Genomic DNA, 20,959 nt, shown 5'->3' with positions numbered 1-20,959 from the left:
CATGAGCAAAGCATGGAAGTGAACATCATCCAGGCTTAGTGGGGAACAGGGAGGATACCAGTCTTCCTAGAACTTCAGGAGGAGGAGGAGGGGGGATAGAATTGGAGCCATCATAACGAAGGGAGAGTAATATGGTACAAGTAATATTTTGGACAAAGAGTATTTGATCTTGCTGTTAATCTTTGCTTTAATTTTATGGTTTTAGGCATGTTCTAGTTCAGATAAACATGGTTTAGTAACTCCTTGGCTAAAAGGCGATATCCTTGGTGAGAAATTGGTCAACTTGGCAGATTGTCTTTGTAATGAGGACTTGGAATCCAGGGTATCTTCAGAATCTTACTTCTCAGAAAGATGGACTCTTCTAAGCTTGGTATTATCCCAACATGTTAAAAATGGTAGGACTTTTGTTTTCTAATAGGGGATAATCCATTTCAGCTTTGTGGCGGATTCCATGGGGCTCAGGTTACGTGTTATTGGTTGAAAATAACAGGACCTATTCATTCAAAAAATTTTTTTTTCTTTCTTTTTTTTTTTTTGAGACTGAGTCTCCCTCTGTCATCTAGGCTGGAGTGCAGTGGTGTGATCTTGGCTTACAACATCTGGGTTCAAGTGATTCTTGTGCCTCAGCTTCCCAAGTAGTTGGGACTACAGGTGCATGCCACCATACCTGGCTAAATTTTGTATTTTTAGTAGAGATGGGGTTTTGCTGTGTTGACCAGGCTGGTCTCGAACTCCTGACCTCAGGTGATCTGCCTGCCTCAGCCTCCCAAAGTGCTGGGATTACAGGCGTGAGCCGCTGCACCCAGCTCATTTACGTATCTTAATATTGTGAGCACCCTAATTGTTTATTAATCTTCATACCATGACTTGGAAGATATCTAATATTTTTAGTTCTATATCGTAAAGGTTTTTTTTTTTTTTTTAAACTCATATAGGCCGGGCACGGTGGCTCAAGCCTGTAATCCCAGCACTCTGGGAGGCCGAGATGGGCAGATCACGAGGTCAGGAGATCGAGACCATCCTGGCTAACACGATGAAACCCCATCTCTACTAAAAAATACAAAAAACTAGTCGGGCGAGGTGGCGGGCGCCTGTAGTCCCAGCTACTCGGGAGGCTGAGGCAGAAGAATGGCGTGAACCCGGGAGGCGGAGCTTGCAGTGAGCTGAGATCCCGTCACTGCACTCCAGCCCGGGTGACAGAGCGAGACTCCGTCTCAAAAAAAAAAAAAAAACAAAAAAAAACATAAAAGTTGACTCATGACTTAAAGAGTTTTCATTGTAGCAAAGTTGCTCACCCTAACTATGTAAACTATTTCTGTTTTCTACTTAATTTAAAACTGCCTTTTTTATCTGAGGGCCTTTATGTGTGAGAGAATGTGTTGATTTGTTGATAAATTTTGTCTAATACATAAACACCATTTTAAAATCCAGGAAAGACCCATAGAATGATTAATCCAAAGTAAGATATTTAAAAATACATGTTAATATTTTTATTTTTTGTCTGATTGAACCTTTTTTCTCTAGATTACTTGATTGGAGATGTATACGTTGAAAGAATTATTGTTAAACTTCATGAAACTTTATTCAAAACAAAGGAATCATCAGAAGCTGAAAATAGTGATTCATCAGTATCTTTTATCTGTGATGTGGCCTATAACTATTTCAGCTCAGCGAAAGGATGCTTGCTAATGCCATCATCTGAAGATTTATTATTAACTCTCTTTCAGTTATGTGCTCAGAGCAAAGAAAAAACACATTTGCCAGGTAATTAGCCTACTGCTCAAATGTTTTGTTGGGAATCTCTGGCTCTGACCTTCATAGTGCGTGTAAGTGCCCAGGTTTTATTAATTGAATCATAATGTGTTTGAAAGTTGAAAGCATTTTGAGTAAAGGGCTACAGTCTTAAACACTTTCAGCTTTAGAAACCAAGTTAAAGATGTAGTAGATATTATTTCTAAAGATCTCACTTGATATTCAAAGAAATTTGGAATGAGCCCTAATTGATTAGGTAGAATCTTAGTCCATTCAGTAGTTCTGGCATGTTCCTTAATTTCTTGATGCCTTAGTTTCCTCATTTGTAAAAGGGGGATAATAATATCTCTTTATTATAGTAAAACATTCAATCTTTGGTGTATATCAAAATAGAATTGAGATTATCTTTTTAAGGACTAGATTCTTGCCTTATATGCTAATTCAGACTTATTTGTGAAAGGAACGTACAACAATACCATCTATAGAGAGCTCTCCTCCAACCCTTCATTGTTTCTTTTTTTCTTTCCTTCTTCCTTTCTCTTTCTCTCTCTCTTTTTTTCTGCTCATCATTGTCTACCAACCCTGTCTTAAATACTAACTTCTGTATTTGGAAAAGGTGTAATAATTTTTTTTTAATGTCTCCAAAAGGACAATTCTTGTAAATAAGTTCAAGCATAAAAAATGTAACTTTAAATATCTTACCATTTTACATTTATATGATACGAGCTAGCTTGTATGATTGCATGTTTATGACACAGTTGCTTTGTTTGGCAATGAATTTTGAATGGCAATTTAAAATTTTTCTTTTTTAAATGGTATTTTAAAAAATCTCAGATGTGCAGAGTTGTTTCAAACATTTCGTGCTGATTAGAGTTAATTCAGTGAGATTACAAATTCCTGTTGACATCTTGATTTTAGATTTTCTTATCTGTAAACTGAAAAATACTTGGCTCTCCGGTGTAAATTTATTGGTTCATCAAACTGACAGTTCATATAAAGACAGTACCTTCCTACATTTGTCTGCTGTGTGGCTAAAGAACCAAGTTCAGGCTTCATCTTTGGATATCAACAGGTAACCTTTTTTGAGCTTCGCTTCAGTATCTTTTTTATATTTGGTCTGTGTCCTTAAATAAGATTCCATGATCAGTGTGAATGCCTATGAAAAATGACTTGTAGGCCTTGCACCTATAATCCCAGCTACTCAGTAGGCTGAGGTGGGAGGATCAGTTGAGGCCTCCAGGAGTTCGAGACCAGCCTGAGCAACATAGTGAGATGCCATCTCTTAAAAAAAAGAAAAATGAAAAATGACTTGTTAGGTAACAAATCTATGGGACTCTAAGAAAAGATCCAAACAAATTTTTCCAAAACCATTTTGTTTCAATGACCATCCATTTAAACTGCCAATTAATTGAAGGATAATTTACTATAACATACCTGCTGGACTCATATAACTTATAGACAGTAAAGTGATGGTAATACAATCCTTTGTCATAGGCCGGTGTGCACTGTAGCCTCTCATGGTCACCACATGTACTGATTGTCCTTGGTTATTTATTTTTGGGGGACAGGTAGGCACTGTTTTAAGGTGTTGAATTGCAAGTATATTTTACATCTCATACCTACATCCATATAATAAAGGAGAAGAGAGAATGCATTTAGAGGATATTGGGGTTAGGTAAAATAATGCTGAATTTCATAAGGTAGCTATATTTCTGAAATACCTGGTCTGAAATAGGTCAGGTCCTCTTCATTCTGAGATAGATAGGAAGCAACACTAGATTTCAGATGATAAATATTGGATTACCTCCCCAGTTTGACTGTGTTATGTTGGTGTGTTGTCGGTGGGGGAGCATCACTTACCTCTTTTTATTTTCATCATTTCTTTTTGTTCAGGTAAGCTATTATAGGGTATTTAATATGTACTGGGGTATTCAAACTAGTCATAGCATAACTACAACAGTTAAGTTTTTGCATTATTTTTAGTCTCCAAGTCCTCTTGTCTGCTGTTGATGATTTGCTAAATACACTTCTAGAGAGTGAAGATTCTTCTCTTATGGGAGTTTATATTGGAAGTGTAATGCCGAATGACAGTGAATGGGAAAAGATGAGGCAGTCTCTTCCTATGCAGGTATTTTTGAAATTGAAGAGTACGTATCTCATTCTGAAGTTTGGATTTCATGCAAGCTTGAACATTTTTTATTTTGGGGAAGAAAAACATAAATAAAATGAATATTTTGCTTTGCTTTGATGTCTTTGTACACTCATATACTGGATGTTTGCTTTTTGCAAGACACCATTTGACAGTGGCAGTGGCCATGGTACAAAGACTTAAGACCTAGTTCTGTACTTAAGGAGTCTTAAAGAAATACACATGTTGATAATTTCCTGTAATAGAAACAAACTTCTAGGTTTCTGTGATTTTGGTAATAAATATTCTCACAACTTCATTTTTGTTCAGTCTTAATTGCTTAGGTAATAAATAATTTTGTATATAATGTACTCTTTTCACAGTGGTTACATAGACCTCTTTTAGAGGGAAGATTGAGTTTGAATTATGAATGTTTCAAAACAGATTTTAAGGAACAGGACATAAAGACACTTCCCAGCCATTTGTGTACTTCAGCATTATTGAGCAAAATGGTCCTAATTGCACTGAGAAAGGAAATAGTCTTAGAAAATAATGAGCTTGAGAAAATAAGTAAGTATATATGAGCATTTACATATAACATCATGAATAAATATCTTGAAATAATCTTGATTATACTGCAATTTAAATCTTTAATTCAAGAATCTTCAGCTTCCTTTTTCCTATTTTAATAATGAGAACCTTGAAGTTACTTAAGTGATGAATATTAAATTGCAAATTAGATACAAATATATTGGAACTTTGCTGTAATCTTGTTAACTGTGGATCATAATTTGGTGTTAGCTACTCAGACTGTCATGACATCAATATAAAAAGATCCTGTGACACATACCCTAAAGAAAATGGGTGAGGCTTTGGTGTTTTTCAAGGATTCAGAATTTTCTGTTGATTAAAAAAAACTGATACCTGATAATTGTACATATTTTGGGTTACATGTGATATTTTGGTACATACATAGAATGTGTAGTGATCAAATCAGGCTAAGTAGGATATTCATCACCTCAAACATTTATCATTTCTTTGTGTTGAGAATATTTCAAATCTTCTAGTTATTTTGAAATATAAATCATTGTTAACTATGGTCATCCTACTGTGTTATTGAATACTAGGTCTTTTATCTTCTCTCTAACTGTATTTTGGTACCCACCTCTCTTCATCCCCTGCTCTCCTTGACCCTTCTCAGGGTAACCATCAGTCTATTTTACTACTCTGTCTTCATGAGATGCACTTTTTTAGCTCCCATATACAAATAAGAACATGCAATGTTTGTCTTTCCATGTGTGGTTTATTTCATTTAGCATGATGATGTCCAGTTTCATCTGTGTTGCTGCAAATGACAGGATTTCATTCTTTTTTTTTTTTTTTGAGACAGAGTCTTGCTCTGTTGCCCAAGCTGGAGTGCAGTGGCGTGATCTTGGCTCGCCACAACCTCCGCCTCCTAGGTTCAAGTGATTCTCCTGCCTCAGCTTCCCAAGTAGATGGGACTACAGGTGCACGCCACCATGCCTGGCTAATTTTTATATTTTTAGTAGAGACAGGGTTTCAATATATTGGCCAGGCTGGTCTCGAACTCCTGACCTGTGATCTGCCTGTCTCAGCCTCCCAAAGTGCTGGGATTATAGAAGTGAGCCACCGTGCCTGGCCTCATTCTTTTTTTAATGGCTGAATAGTATTCCATTGTGTATATGTACTACATTTTATGTATCCATTCATTCATTGATGGACACTTAGGTTGATTTCATCTCTCTCAGCTATTGTGAATAGTGCTGCAGTAAATATGGGGGTGCAGATACCGGTTTTCTAAATACTCAGTGGGATTGCTGGATTGTATGATAGTTCTATTTTTAGTTTTTCGAGACACTTCCATATCGTTTTCCAAAATGGCTGTACTAATTTGCATTCCTACCAACAGTATATAAGTTCCTATTTCTCTGCATTCTTGCCAACATTTGTTATGTTCTTTTTTTTTTAGAGATGGGGTGTTACTATGTTCCCAGACTGGTCTTTATCCTGGGCTCAAGCAATACTCTTGCCTCAGCCTCCCACAGTGCTGTGATTACAGGCAGTGCCACCATGCCCAGCTTATTTCTTACCTTTTTGACAATAGCCATTCTAACTGGGGTTTTGATTAGCATTTCCCTGACGATTACTAATATTGAGCATGGGATTTTTTTTTTTTTCCTTTCTTGTTGTTGAGTTGTTTGAATTCCTTATATATTCTGTATGTTAGCCCCTTGTTGGATGAATAGTTTGCAAATATTTTCTCCCATTCTACAGATTGTCTCTTCACTTTGTTGATTGTTTCTTTTGCTGTGCAGAAAGCTTTTAGTTTAATATAGTCCTGTTTGCCTATTTTTGTTGGCTTCGCTTTTGAAGTCTTAGCCATAAAAATATTTGCCTAGACCAATGTCCTGTAGCGTTCCTTGATGCTTTCTAGTTGTTTGATATAATTTCAGTTCTTATGTTTAAGTCTTTAATCCATTTTGAGTTGCTCTTTTTAGATGGTGAGAGATAGAGGTCTATTTTCACTTTTCTACATATGGATATTCAGTTTTCGTAGCACGATTTCTTGAAGAGGATGTCCTTTCCCCAATATATGTTCTTGGCATTTTTGTTGAAGACTTTGTCAGTTGGCTGCAAATATGTGGATTTATTTCTGGGTTCTCTAGTTCTGTTCCATTGGTCTGTGTCTGTCTGTTTTTATACAGATACCATGCTGTTTTGATTCCAGTGGTTTTGAATACTTTTATATTTCATCACGCTCTAATTTTTTTTTCTGGCAAGTGGACGTTCAAATGTTGAACCCTAAGAGGACTTAGGGCCTCAGCAAATTTCCCTGTTTCAATAAATGGTTTAGAATTATAGGTGATGGTGTGACTTTTACCAGATGGTATTAAAGGTAGAGGATTTGCAGAAACCCTGTATCAGTCCTGTTTGTAAGCCCTCAGCTGTAACACAGTTACTAGAAGGGAATATATGCTCTGTGGAAGAAAGCGGAAACACCTCTTTTGGGCAGCCAGCGTCACATTCAGTTAAGGGAAAGGAAATAAGCCTGTAGTTTACATTGCTCACAGAGGAAATCTGGGCAAACCCAAAACTAGTAAGTAGAGTAATAATTTTTTGTGTTACTAATTACAAACGCAATATTATTTCTTTAATTTTATCGAGCTCATTGGTCAGATATTATCGTTGTTTATGTGACCATGTCTTGATTAGAGTTGCTTAGCTGTTAAGTGTAGGATTAGATTTTGAACCAGGTCGCAATGCTTCTCACTCCAAAATCTATACATGGCTTTATAAAAGGGAGTTGTGACTGTGTATTAGAAACCTATGAGATGCCAGGCTTCATGATAGATACTTGTCCATTTAATTCTCATTGCAGTCCTGTGAATTAGTTTGTAGTATCCTTATTGATAACTATTGATATAGCTTGAGAGAGAGACGCAGATTTGAATCCACCCCAATCTGTCGCTGAGGCCCCATGTCCTTTTACTGTATCATACTGTCTCCCATCTCTCCCATTTGCCATGGACTTCTCACCTCAGGTCTTGGATCCCTTAGTTGCTTTTCCTGTCTGGAACTTTTTACCAGTTGTGCCAAAATGGTAGGAAGATTCTTTCAGTATCTCTAGTAACTTAGGTTCTTGTCACATTCTTAACTAATTAGAAAAAGGACCAAGTAAAATTTGGGAAAAGGGTGATATTTTGTATCAGACAAATATTCTCAGTTTTCATTATCCTTGAACATGTCAAAGCAGATCTGAAAATCAGTTCATAGGTGTTTTGAGATGAGTGAGCACAACAGTGTTAGAAAACAAGGCAGGCCGGGCGCGGTGGCTCAAGCCTGTAATCCCAGCACTTTGGGAGGCCGAGACGGGTGGATCATGAGGTCAGGAGATCGAGACCATCCTGGCTAACACGGTGAAACCCCATCTCTACTAAAAAATACAAAAAACTAGCCGGGCGAGGTGGCGGGCGCCTGTAGTCCCAGCTACTTGGGAGGCTCAGGCAGGAGAATGGCGTGAACCCGGGAGGCGGAGCTTGCCGTGAGCTGAGATCAGGCCACTGCACTCCAGCCTGGGCGACAGAGCGAGACTCCGTCTCAAAAAAAAAAAAAAAAAGAAAACAAGGCAGAGAAGTGAAAATAATTGAAGGGTTTGTTCACAAAGTACTTTTGATAATTTGGTGCTGTCTCTTCTCTTAGTTGCGGAACTGCTTTATTCACTGCAGTGGTGTGAAGAATTAGATAACCCACCTATTTTTCTAACTGGATTTTGTGAAATGCTTCAAAAAGTGAATATTACGTATGATCACTTACGTGTACTTGGTAATACTTCTGGCCTTTTGCAGCAGTTATTTAACAGGTAAGAATCTCTTTTAATTTCTGTTTTTGAAATGACTATGCTACTTCTTTATGGCTTTGCCTTCTATAAGAGGTAACCCTACTTCATGCTAATGTTTCAGTCAGAGGATTGATCTAAATAATTCCTATTCTTAATGATAAATAGTGTATGAATTCTAAATACTTCATTTAACCTTCTCAGGGGAAGATATTTGTATTCTACATGTCTTATTAAATCCATAAATACATTCAGGGATCAGATGACAAAAAAGAAGTAGAAGCTTGTAGAAGTTGTTTTGATTTATCTGTGACTCATCCTCCCAGTTCTCTGATTCATCCTTTATCTTACATGTTATTATAGGTGTGTCTTAATGTTATGACCACAAAGCTCTCTCCCCTAGATTAGGAAGGCAGGTATGAAAACAGTCCTTGTAGAATATATAGTAGTAAGATGTTTAGCTTTTTGAAATTACCATGTTGAACTGCTTTAAGGGTTTATCACTTGCCCATAGTATTTTGAGCATGCTTTGCTGTGTCAGAGGACCCAGGCTTCCTTTCCAATCCCATTCTACTTAGTTGACACTCACAACTTTCCTCAGAATCAAAGAACCTCTTTGATTGTTCAACTTAAGCCAGCCTAGGTGTCCTCTGGGAGATGTCTTTTTCCCAGCTACAGCCTCTGGTTTTCAAGCCTGATCTCTAAGATCATCTCCCCTATTGGGACTGAAGAGACTGTGGAGTTTCGTAGGGAAGAGAGCTCAATACCAACTGTGAAGGAGTGTTGAAAGCCTAAACTCCCAGTTCTTTGGATAATTACTGGCAGTTGCTTGGGTGCAAAATCTTAGGTGAATTGATGCCATCACAAGGTGCCTTATTTAATTCTGTAAAAGGAATCCAGCTAGCCAGTGTTTAAACATTTTATTCAGTACACTTTCAAAATGGAATATAATTTTTTTCTTTCTTTTTTAGGTCCAGAGAACATGGCACACTGTGGTCTCTTATTATTGCTAAGTTGATCCTTTCCCGAAGCATTTCATCTGATGAAGTAAAACCACATTATAAGAGAAAAGAAAGGTATTCTTATTTAAAATGTTTTTACTTTGTAATTTACTGTAAATGGTCACTTTGGCAGCCCCTAATTAATGAATAATCTGTAGTGAATCAAGAAAACAGGTTTAGGAAATGAGGAAATTAAAGACTTCGAGGCAAATTAAATTGTTTTAGGTTAGGGACATACCTTTTTATTTATTTATTTTTTTGGAGACAGGCTCTCACTCTGTTGCCCAGGCTGGAGTTCAGTGGTGCGAACATGGCTCACTGTAGCCTCAACCTCCTGTGGTCAAGTGATCCTCCCACCACACCCTCCTGAGTAACTGGGACCCCTCCTGTGGTCAAGTGATCCTCCCACCACACCCTCCTGAGTAACTGGGACCACAGGTGTACACCAGCACACATGGCTAATTTTGTAATTTTGTAGGGATGGGGTCTCACCATGTTGCCCAGGCTGGTCTCGAACTCCTGGGCTTAAGCAGTCCTGCTGCCTCAGCCTCCCAAAGATCTGGAATTATAGGTGTGAGCCACCATGTCTGGCCCACACCTTTTTTTTAAAGTAAGTAGTTTCAACTCCATAGCCTTTTGTTGTAGAATTTTATACGGTACTTTTTTTTTTTTTTTTTTTTTAAGCCAACAGCATTTCATGAACTTGTTTTCTTTTCCCCAGAAATCTTTCTGATAGAAATATTTACTTCTGCCCTTTCCTAATACTCTTTTTCCATCACTTTATTTGCTATATGGAAATGACAGGGAAAGTTACTTTTCTCTTAAATAACATCATCCTATTGAAGTATGTTCTAGAAATGTAACAAATGTGTTCTGTTCTTCAGACAAAGAGATAGCTTGTGGGTTTGGGTGTGCTGGTGAAGCTCAGCATTCAAATTAATACTTAGCTGAGATTTACCAAGAGGCACTCTGAATTTACTGATTTACCAAGAAGAATTCTGAAATGATAGATACGTGTTTGGGCATAGAATTCTAAATTAAATTTTGATTTTTTTTTTTTTTTTTTTTGAGGCGGAGTCTCACTCTGTCTCCCAGGCTGGAGTGCAGTGGCCGGATCTCAGCTCACTGCAAGCTCCGCCTCCCGGATTTACGCCATTCTCCTGCCTCAGCCTCCCGAGTAGCTGGGACTACAGGCGCCCGCCACCTCGCCCGGCTAGTTTTTTTGTATTTTTAGTAGAGATGAGGTTTCACTGTGTTAGCCAGGATGGTCTCGATCTCCTGACCTCGTGATCCGCCCGTCTCGGCCTCCCAAAGTGCTGGGATTACAGGCTTGAGCCACCGCGCCCGGCCGATCATTTTTTATCTTAAAAGTTTTAGAAAACTTTTTATTTTGAGGTAATTGTAGATTCACATGAATGTGTAAGAAGTAATACAAAGAATAAAAATCATATATCTACCCAGTGGTACTGTTTTGCATAACTTTAGCATAGTATTACAACCAAGGAAAAGGTGTTGATACAGTCAGTTGACTTAGTTTACATGCACGTTTGTGTATGTTTGTGTGTGTGAGAGATAGAGTGTGTGTGTGTTCTATGTAGCTCACATCTGTGACCACCACCACAGTCAACTACAGAACAGTTTCATTATCAGGATCCCTTAGGTTATCCATATATAGCCTCAGCCACCTCCCTTCCCATTGTCCTAATCCCTAGCAACCACTAATCTGTTCTCTATGTTTGTAATGATGTCATTTAAGAATATTATATAAATGGAATTGGCCGGGTGCAGAGACTTATGCCTGTAATCCCAGCACTTTGGAAGGCTGAGGTGAGAGGACAGCTTAAGCCCAGGAGTTCCAGACCAGCCTGGGCAACATGGCAAAACCCCATCTCTACAAAAAATACAAAAATTAGCTAGGTGTGTTGGTGTGCGCCTGTAGTTTCAGCTACTCATCAAGCTGAGGTGGGAGGATCACTTGAGCTCAGGAGGCGGAGGTTGCAGTAAAGGCAGAGGTTGCAGAGAGCAGAGATCACGCCACTGCACTCCAGCCTGGGCAACAGAGTGAGACCTAGTCTCAAAACAAAACAAAACAAAACAAGACAAAAAACAATATTATATAAATGGAATCATACTGTATGTAACTTTTTGACATTAGCTTTTGTAGCATAATTAAAATTTTCTTCTGATTATAAAAGTAATATGGAATTAGCTAAAGAACTATTGCAACTAATTACTAAGGAGATGGATGTATACCACACAAAAATGAATAACTTTTTTATTCACCCATAGTAATAAATTTAAAAAATGGTATGGGAAAAAAAGATTCCATTCACAATGACAACAAAAACTATAAATACTTAGAAATAAATTTAACAGGCCAGGCGCGGTGGCTCAAGCCTGTAATCCCAGCACTTAGGGAGGCCGAGACGGGCGGATCACGAGGTCAGGAGATCGAGACCATCCTGGCTAACACGGTGAAACCCCGTCTCTCCTAAAAAATACAAAAAACTAGCCGGGCAAGGTGGCGGGCGCCTGTAGTCCCAGCTACTGGGGAGGCTGAGGCAGGAGGATGGCGGGAACCCGGGAGGCGGAGCTTGCAGTGAGCTGAGATCAGGCCACTGCACTCCAGCCTGGGCGACAGAGCGAGACTGTCTCAAAAAAAAAAAAAAAAAAAAAAAAAAACAGAAATAAATTTAACAAAAAAATTACAATTGTAAAACTTGAATAAAGATCTCAAAAGAAGGTGGGAAGATTAATTGTAAAAATGATTGTGTCAACCTATAATTTCAGTGCGATCTCAATCAGAATTTCAGCAGTTTTTGATAAAACTTAGTAAACTGTTCTGAACATAGTATACATTTGAAGGAAAAAGTTATCAAAAATAAGAAATTTTTGAAAAAAGTGAAAGAAACTGCATGCCAAATATAAAATATAATATTGAATTATAGTAATTAAGCAGTATGAAATTGAAGAGTAGACAAATCAGTGGATACAGTCCAGAAACCTATCCACACATATATGTGAATTTAGTTTTTAATATAAGTGGCATTTCAAATCAGTGTGGTGAATAAATAATAATGATATGAAAATTGGTCATGTGTTTGGAAGAAAAATACTGAGACCTCCTCGTTTACATTATATGTAAATATATATATATATATATATTTGATTTTGCAAAAATGAAAACTTCTTGCAGCCTAAGTGCCCATCAGTGGATAAATAGATAGATAAAAGTGTGATATAACCATATAATGGAATATTATTAAGCCTTAAAAGGGAAAGAAATTCTGACATGCTACAGTCTGTATGAACCTTGAGGACATTATGCTGAGTGAAATAAGCCAGTTACAAAAAGACAGATACTCTATGATTCCTTTTATAGAGTAGTCAGATTCATAGGGATAGAAAGTAGAAGGTGGTTGCCTGGGGCCGACGGTGAGAGAGGAATGGAGCATTCGTGTTTAGTGGGTAGAGTTTCAGTTTTGCAGAATGAAGAGGTCTGGAGATTAGTTGCACAATAGTGTGAATGGACTTAACACTGCAGAACTCCACACTTAAAAATGGCTAATACATTAATTTTATGTGTATTTTATGACAGTTAAAATTTTGTATATAGTATTTCTGAAAGATGAAAACTGCGACAAAAATATAAAGATTACAGGGACAAATGACAATGGGAGAGGACATTTGCAAATCAACAAAAAGTATCTGTAATATATAGATAGTTTATATAAATCAGTAAAACCCTCCAAATTGAAAAATTAATCAAAGACTTAAAGAGGCAACTCATAGATGAAATGGTCAAAGGTAGGTCAATACTGAAATGTGAAATATGAAAGGATTTGCCTTACTAATAATGACAGAAGTACAAATTAAAAGCAATGGTTTTATCCACTATATTGCCAAGAATCAAAAAGATTCATTAAGTGTGCAGCTAAACAGTCACACACACATTTTCAGTGACAGTGTAAATTGATTATGAGTTTTCAGAAGCAATTTGAAATTGCCAACATATAACACATTCAAACCTTTGAGTTTTCAATTCCACTTCTAGGAATATAGCCTGGAGACGTATTTATACATTCGCAGAATAATATCTTCTTAAGGATATTTATTGCAGCATTATGTGTGAGGGCAAAAATTTGGGGGGGGAAAACCTAATGTTCACGGATAGGGAAATAGTTATGACACATCCATAGTCTGGAGTGTTAGGTAGATTTTGTTTATTTTTGTTATATAGCTTTGAAACAGAATAATTTATACATTCTGACAGAAAGTATATGTAAGTGGTAAATGATAGAACAATATGTTTAGTGTCATCCCTTTTATATGAATAAAACCCAACTATATATATGCACAAATATGAGTATCAGTTCAAAGAAAGGACACACAGGCCTGCAATCCCAGCACTTTGTGGGGCCGAGGCGGGTGGATAACCTGAGGTCAGGAGTTCGTGACCAGCCTGACTAACGTGGTGAAACCCTGTCTCTACTAAATACAAAAAAAATTAGCCAGACGTGGTGGTGCATGCCTGTAATCCGAGCTACTTGGGAGGAGGTTGCATTGAGCTGAGATCATGCATTGCACCCCAGCCTGGGCAACAAGAGTGAAACTCCATCTCAAAAAAAAAAAAAAAAAAAAGAAAGGACACACAACTGGTACTATTTATTTAAGTTCTATCAATTGACTCTTTTTTTTTTTTTTTTTTGAGATGGAGTCTTGCACCATCGCCAGGGCTGGAGTGCAGTGGCGCGATCTCAGCTCACTGCAACCTCCGCCTCCCAGGTGCAAGCGATTCTCCTGCCTCAGCCTCCTGAGTAGCTGGGATTATAGGCGCCCGCCACCACACCCGGCTAATTTTTTGTATATTTAGTAGAGATGGGGTTTCACTATATTCGCTAGGCTAGTCTCAAATGCCTGACTTCATGATCTACCCTCCTCAGCCTCCCAAAGTGTTGGGATTACAGGCATAAGCCACTGTGCCTGGCAGTTGACTCTTTTTTTTAAAAGAGAACATGTCATGTGGCTAGTGTAATTTTAAAAAATCATACATGGGGAAACGTTATATATGCTCATTTTAAAAATTTATGCAGAAAAAAGGAGCAAACAAAAAAAATTCAAGTCAGCACTTGTTAAAACCTATCATAGTTTCTTTTTATGTAATTATATGTGATAGAATTATTCATCTTTTTCAATAGTCCAAATAAAAGGAATATGTGAAATAACTGTACGTTTGGAAGAAATCTAACTTGTGCTTTTTCTTTTCTTTAAACAGTTTTTTCCCACTAACTGAAGGCAATTTGCATACCATTCAAAGTCTATGTCCATTTTTGTCAAAAGAAGAAAAGAAAGAATTTAGTGCTCAATGTATACCTGCTCTTTTGGGCTGGACTAAGAAAGATCTTTGCAGTACTAATGGTTAGTTGCTTGATAATAAATATTTCATTAATTTAATTATTGCTTGAGATAAAGAACTGTTTCTAATATATAAGACCATATCTATTAGAGGTAAATTGAATTACAGTTGATTTGTTCTGAGATTATATGGATGAGTGTCATTAGACAATGGCTGTTACCATTTTACAGTACAAAAATGCTGGGCCTTGAGGGAAGACTTACACCCAGAAATACCTTCTAACCATTTCTTTTCTATCTATAGCTTTTTAAAGTTGTGCCTCATTTCTCCCTAGCCAACCAATGACTGAACATATAAAGGCAAAAATAGCTTCCGCCGTATTTAAAACACTGCACTTTTCAATTGTTTATACATTTTTTTTTTTTTTTTTTTTGAGACAGGGTCTCACTCTGTCACCCAGGCTGGAGTGCAGTGGCGCGATCTCAGCTCACTGCAAGCTCCGCCTCCCGGGTTCACCCATTCTCCTGCCTCAGCCTCCTGAGTAGCTGGGACTACAGGCGCCTGCCACCACGCCTGGCTAATTTTTTGTATTTTTTTTAGTAGAAACGGGGTTTCACCATGTTGGCCAGGATGGTCTTGATCTCCTGACCTCGTGATCCGCCCGCCTTGGCCTCCCAGAGTGCTGGGATTACAGGCGTGAGCCACCGCGCCCGGCCTGTTTATTAATATAATCAACACTTATGAGCACCCTACATGGTAGTTCCTGCTGTAGAGAAGACAAACATGAAGTTGTATCGTGATAACTGATGTAGCAAAAAGATGTTATTATGTATACAAGTGGCAGAAAGGAAGGAGTTTTCACTCTGCTTTGAGGGTGTTAGTGGCGATTTCATAAAGAGAAATATTTCTACTGGGTGTTGAAGGATAAATCGTTTTCCATATGGACATAGTTGGGGAAGGGCATTCCAGGTACACAAAAACATACAAGAATACAGATTGTTCATTTTGACTGGTATGTAAGATAGAAGGCTGAGGACAGAGGGTGTTAAGATACACCAGTGGATGCATTTTGAGGAATGGTAGAGATTCTAAAGAGAGGGTCCACATCAGAGCTTAGCGCATATACGAGCTACTTGCTTTTTTTTTTTTTTTTTTTTTTTTTTGAGACAGAGTCTCGCTCTGTCGCCCAGGCTGGAGTGCAGTGGCCGGATCGTAGCTCACTGCAAGCCCCGCCTCCCAGGTTTACGCCATTCTCCTGCTTCAGCCTCCCGTGTAGCTGGGACTACAGGTGCCCGCCACTTCGCCCGGCTAGTTTTTTGTATTTTTTAGTAGAGATGGGGTTTCACCGTGTTAGCCAGGATGGTCTCGATCTCCTGACCTCGTGATCCGCCCGTCTTGGCCTCCCAAAGTGCTGGGATTATAGGCTTGAGCCACCGCGCCCGGCCAACTAGCTGCTATTGAGTGAATGGATGTGTAAATTATGAAACACTATGTTCTATTTTCCATTTGCTGTTTCCAGCTACTCTGTAGCTGTAGGTTTTTTTTATTTGAATGATGAGTTTGCTGAATATGTCCTGCACTTAAGAAGCCAAAACAAAAACAGCATAAGTCCGTTTAAATTACAGTATCATTCCCTTACTTTCCCCTCCCCCAAATTCTCTATTGTGTGCTAGGTGCTGGGTATGGAGACAGAGTCCCTACCCTTTGGAGCTTATAAGCTCATTTGTTGACTCTTACATAAAAGCCATTTTTAGAGTTCTTAACCTGAGCACTTCTCAAGAAAGTTTTTTACTTCTCAAAGTGGACTTTTTAAAAATAGCCATATAGTTCTTAAAAATTTTTAATTTTCATTTTGAATTTTACTTCAGGAGGTTTTGGACATCTTGCCATTTTCAATTCTTGTTTGCAAACCAAAAGTATAGACGATGGAGAGCTATTACATGGAATATTGAAAATCATAATATCCTGGAAGAAAGAGCATGAAGATATTTTTCTTTTCAGTTGGTAGGTGATGCTTTATACTATGTTTTTCCTTCAGTATACAATTCAGACGAAGATTACGTATCTGTGTCACAAATTTGTAGAGTAATTATGGTAGACATTTAAGTCAGTTATTTATGAGTACATAAGATTTAAATAACGTATTTTCTAATTGAATGTCAATATAATTATTATTTTGTTGTCATTTGTTTTTATCTTTATCACAGTAATCTATCAGAAGCAAGTCCAGAAGTACTGGGTGTAAATATAGAAATAATCCGGTTTCTTTCCCTATTTCTGAAATATTGCTCATCCCCTTTGGCAGAGAGTGAGTGGGACTTCATCATGTGCTCCATGTTGGCTTGGTTGGAGGTAAATTAACCTGATATGTCATCACCTCTTGTGGGTCTTTGTACATACTTTTGCATCAGAACTATTTACCAATCTCATTCTTTAAGTGATGATTGTAATTGGTTCCTTTGCGTAATTTAAAGCACTTTATAGATTTTCTTCTTACCAGCTACGATTTGACAGAATAGTAAGATGACAGATTTTTAATGACTACCAGCATCATTCAGTGACCAAATCTCCTGTTATTAAAATGCTTCTCCATTAGCTTATTATAATATTTGCAGCACAGCCCTTTTAGGTTTTATCTGTTAATGACAATTATTTTGGACTTTTCTGGTTATAGTTAGATTGTTTCTAAAACATACTGTATGAATATTGTGAGAGTAATGCATTAAATAGCAAATTCAGAGGGAATTAGTGTAATTTTATGACCCAGAGCAACCAGAAGTATATTACTTGTGGGCTCCAAGGCAGCAAGTCGGTCAGGGTCGAATTGGTCTCAATCTCTGCTTTGCCTGCTATTAGCTATGTGACTTCGAGTTTTAAACTTAAACTCAGCTTTCTTTTTTTCTTTTTCTTTTTTTTTAATTTGAGATGGAGTCTCGCTCTATTGCTTAGGCTGGAGTGTGGTGGCGCAATCTTGGCTCACTGCAATCTCCGCCTTCTGGGTTCAAGCAATTCTTGCGCCTCAGCCTCCCAAATAGCAGGATTACAGACACTCACCAGCATGCCTGACTAATTTTTATATTTTTAGTAGAGATGCAGTTTCACCATTTTGACCAGGCTGGTCTCAAACTCCTGCCCTCATGTGATCCACCCGCCTCAGCCTCTGAGCCACTGCGCCTGGCCGATTTTCTTATTTTAAAATAATAACTTACAACTTGTAGGGCTACTGAGAAGATTAGAAGTGTGTATTTAATGTATCTGACTTAGAGTTTTCTTCCATAGTTTAGAAATTAAAAAGGGCATTTGAGAATAAATTATTTATTAATGATTCTAATTCATGCTATTTAATTTTGAAGAAAAAAGTTATTTTGATGTAAAATTGTTTTATTTCTCCTGAGACTACACACTTCTACTACTTTTCATTTTAAAATTCAAAGAAATGAAAGAAAGGCTTTTCTTTATATTGGCTTTATTTGTAGTGTTCTGGTAGAAGTCTGTTTACCTATTTCATTTTTATTTTTTTTTTCAGACAACAAGTGAGAATCAGGCATTGTATTCTATTCCACTTGTGCAACTGTTTGCCTGTGTCAGCTGTGATTTGGCCTGTGACCTCAGTGCTTTCTTTGATTCCACAACTCTGGATACCATTGGCAATCTTCCTGTAAATCTAATCAGTGAATGGAAAGAATTTTTTTCCCAAGGCATCCATAGTTTGCTTTTACCTATTTTGGTGACTGTTACAGGCAAGTGAAAAAGGGAATAATAATGAGATTGATTCACTGAAAATGACTTACTGAAAATTCAAAACCAAAAATTTTGATGTTTAAATCAAATAATACTAAATAGTAAAAGAAAAAGCCAGAAAAGAAAGCTTGGCTTCTCAGAAGCATCACATATGCTTCTACTTGACAGACAAAAATTGAAAAATGGCAAAGTATCCAATGACTGTTGCAAGTTAAAATAGTAGTAATTCGGATAACGTGAATGGATCACGTGAATAGAACCTGTTGAACATTCACTTTCTTTTTAGATAAGGATCAGATAAAAGTCATGAAAACAGTTGAGATTAACTGGAATATATATTCAGGTCATGTTTCCAGTTAAGAGTGCTTTATTGTTGATGTCTAGTTTTTATTTCGTTTTCTTAAATGATACTTGATTGTGAATCAGTTAAGCTATACTAACTTTCTTTTGGGACGGGCATGTTTCTTTCCTTTTTGTCATTAGGAGAAAACAAAGATGTGTCTGAAACATCCTTTCAGAATGCAATGCTGAAACCCATGTGTGAAACATTAACATATATCTCAAAGGAACAGCTACTGAGTCACAAACTTCCTGCAAGATTAGTTGCTGACCAAAAAACAAACTTACCAGAATATCTCCAGACTTTGTTAAATACATTGGCTCCATTACTTCTCTTCAGAGCTAGGCCTGTGCAAATTGCTGTTTATCATATGCTATACAAGTAAGAATTCATCCAATTGAATCAATGTTACAGTAGTCTAAAAAAATAGAATATATGCTTAGTTTTTACTTTTAATCATTTAAAAAACTGAAATTTTTAGAAGAAGGAGATCTGACTGCTTCACTTATAGGGACACTAAGTTGCCTGATCTTTTAGGTTATTGTTTTCTGTACACAATTTATATTTTAATAGTCCTGGCTATAGTAGTTATTTTAGAGAAAACTCATTAAAACATTTACTTATTATAAAATAAGTATTGGTCTTTCTGCTCTTGAGCATGACTTAATAAACAGTTTAATATCACGTATTTTAAAATACTGTTCTAATTTCTAGATTGATGCCTGAATTACCGCAATATGATCAGGATAATCTAAAGTCATATGGAGATGAAGAAGAAGAGCCAGCCCTGTAAGGTTTTTTTAAATAATTTGTTTTATTAAATTCTTATAATCCATCTCACTTATGATGTCTTTAGAGGACTGAAGCAGCACAGAAGCTATACATTAGAGTTATATTCATTCTACAGATAGATCTTTTTAGTTATCTGTAAGATATAAATGAAATCTAGATTTCACTCAAAAGATTGTTTCTCTCTCTTAATTGTTCTTAAATCCTATTTTCCATTTGCTTCTGTTCAGTAAAACTGTCCTTGGCCATATGTGGCTGTGGAAGAGTGTATCAGTTCAAATATCTATTGAGCATCCACTTTGTGCAGAGTATTCATTAAATGCTGAAGGGAGTATGCAGTGTTTAGTGAGCACTTTCTTTTTCTTAAGGAATTTATCTGATACAGATGATACCGTAGCCTTATAGAAAATATAGTATATGGTAAGTGCTAAGAAGACGGATAGATAACATTTTTTTAAATGTCATTTAGACCTATAGAAGATAGCATGTGATGAGGGCACAATGAATGTACGTCAGGAAGGGAAGACTTTCTTTAGAGGAAGAGGCACTTAAACTGGTCCTTTAAGGTTAGGTAGCATTTCTGCAGGACAGCAAAGACAATATACGTTACAAGAACATCATGTACAGAAGCACTGAGTCATGAATGTCAGGATGTGCTTGGGCAATATTGAGTAGTTCCCACTTAATGTATACTTTTATTGACAGGGTCTTTCTTTCCTGCAATTTAAGTTCTGTGAGGGCAGGAATTTTTGTCTCTCATTTCTGAGAGAGAAATAGGCTAGATTGCTATAGGCCAGAATGCTTCCTGGCCTATAGCAGACATCATGAGTAGTATGTTGAATGAAAGAATAAATGAACCAGTGTGTATAGAGTAGGCAGGGTATAGTGGAAGATAAAGCCGAAAGGGTAGTTAAGGAGGTCCGATAAGGAATGGCCTTAAAAATGACTTTTTTGGGGGGGATTTGGGCATCATTTGGTAGCAGACAGGGCGCCATCAGCTGATTCTGACACTAGTGTAGTGTGAAACATGAATTGTAAAAAGAAGCAAGCAGAGTTGGAGGTCGTTCCAGAAGTTAAATAACAGTGCGTGGAGGGCAATGTGAAAAGTGGAGAGATTTTGGAGCTGGTGTTTTATAAGATCTAGTGACTATCAATATGGAATATAGAAGGCTGGGTATGTGAGATGGAGGGGTTGAAGGAAAAGACCTGAGAGCAGAAGTTTGGAGAAGGCCTATGCTTGTGGGCTGGGAGAAGGAAGCCACAAGGGAAGAACGATCACAGCAGTGAAAGGAGAACCAGGCTAGAGTATCACAGAGAAGAGAGTGAAGCATTTTACTTTTTGAGAATCTCATAAGTTCACCTGAAAGTATAAATGAGTAGAGTAGTTCAATAAAGAAGAAAATTAACTTACTTTGTTGTGAAGTAATCTGAGTGGTACATTTATTTTCCTAAAAAGATACAATCAAGATTTTTTAAATAGGCACATAATTATTTT

At 37.3% G+C, this 20,959-nt stretch overlaps 1 protein-coding gene across 1 annotated transcript in view; it reads left to right on the top strand.

The window, feature by feature from the left end:
* LTN1 (listerin E3 ubiquitin protein ligase 1) overlaps window positions 1-20,959 on the top strand; it is a 68,473-nt gene that overhangs the window by 32,337 nt on the left and 15,177 nt on the right. The window contains exons 12-24 of the mRNA XM_033232243.1: window positions 206-395; window positions 1,525-1,764; window positions 2,671-2,824; window positions 3,736-3,880; window positions 4,264-4,450; window positions 8,102-8,261; window positions 9,209-9,313; window positions 14,514-14,656; window positions 16,463-16,598; window positions 16,802-16,946; window positions 18,121-18,334; window positions 18,819-19,056; window positions 19,390-19,464. Of these exons, the coding sequence (XP_033088134.1) occupies window positions 206-395; window positions 1,525-1,764; window positions 2,671-2,824; window positions 3,736-3,880; window positions 4,264-4,450; window positions 8,102-8,261; window positions 9,209-9,313; window positions 14,514-14,656; window positions 16,463-16,598; window positions 16,802-16,946; window positions 18,121-18,334; window positions 18,819-19,056; window positions 19,390-19,464 (2,132 nt within the window). The remainder of the gene's footprint in view (window positions 1-205; window positions 396-1,524; window positions 1,765-2,670; window positions 2,825-3,735; window positions 3,881-4,263; window positions 4,451-8,101; window positions 8,262-9,208; window positions 9,314-14,513; window positions 14,657-16,462; window positions 16,599-16,801; window positions 16,947-18,120; window positions 18,335-18,818; window positions 19,057-19,389; window positions 19,465-20,959) is intronic.

The sequence above is a fragment of the Trachypithecus francoisi genome, unplaced genomic scaffold (genome assembly GCF_009764315.1).
Source record: "Trachypithecus francoisi isolate TF-2019V2 unplaced genomic scaffold, Tfra_2.0 Lachesis_group14, whole genome shotgun sequence".
Lineage (NCBI taxonomy): Eukaryota > Metazoa > Chordata > Mammalia > Primates > Cercopithecidae > Trachypithecus > Trachypithecus francoisi.
The sequence above is the reverse complement of the archived record's forward strand: the minus strand, read 5'-3'. Positions and strand labels throughout refer to the sequence as shown.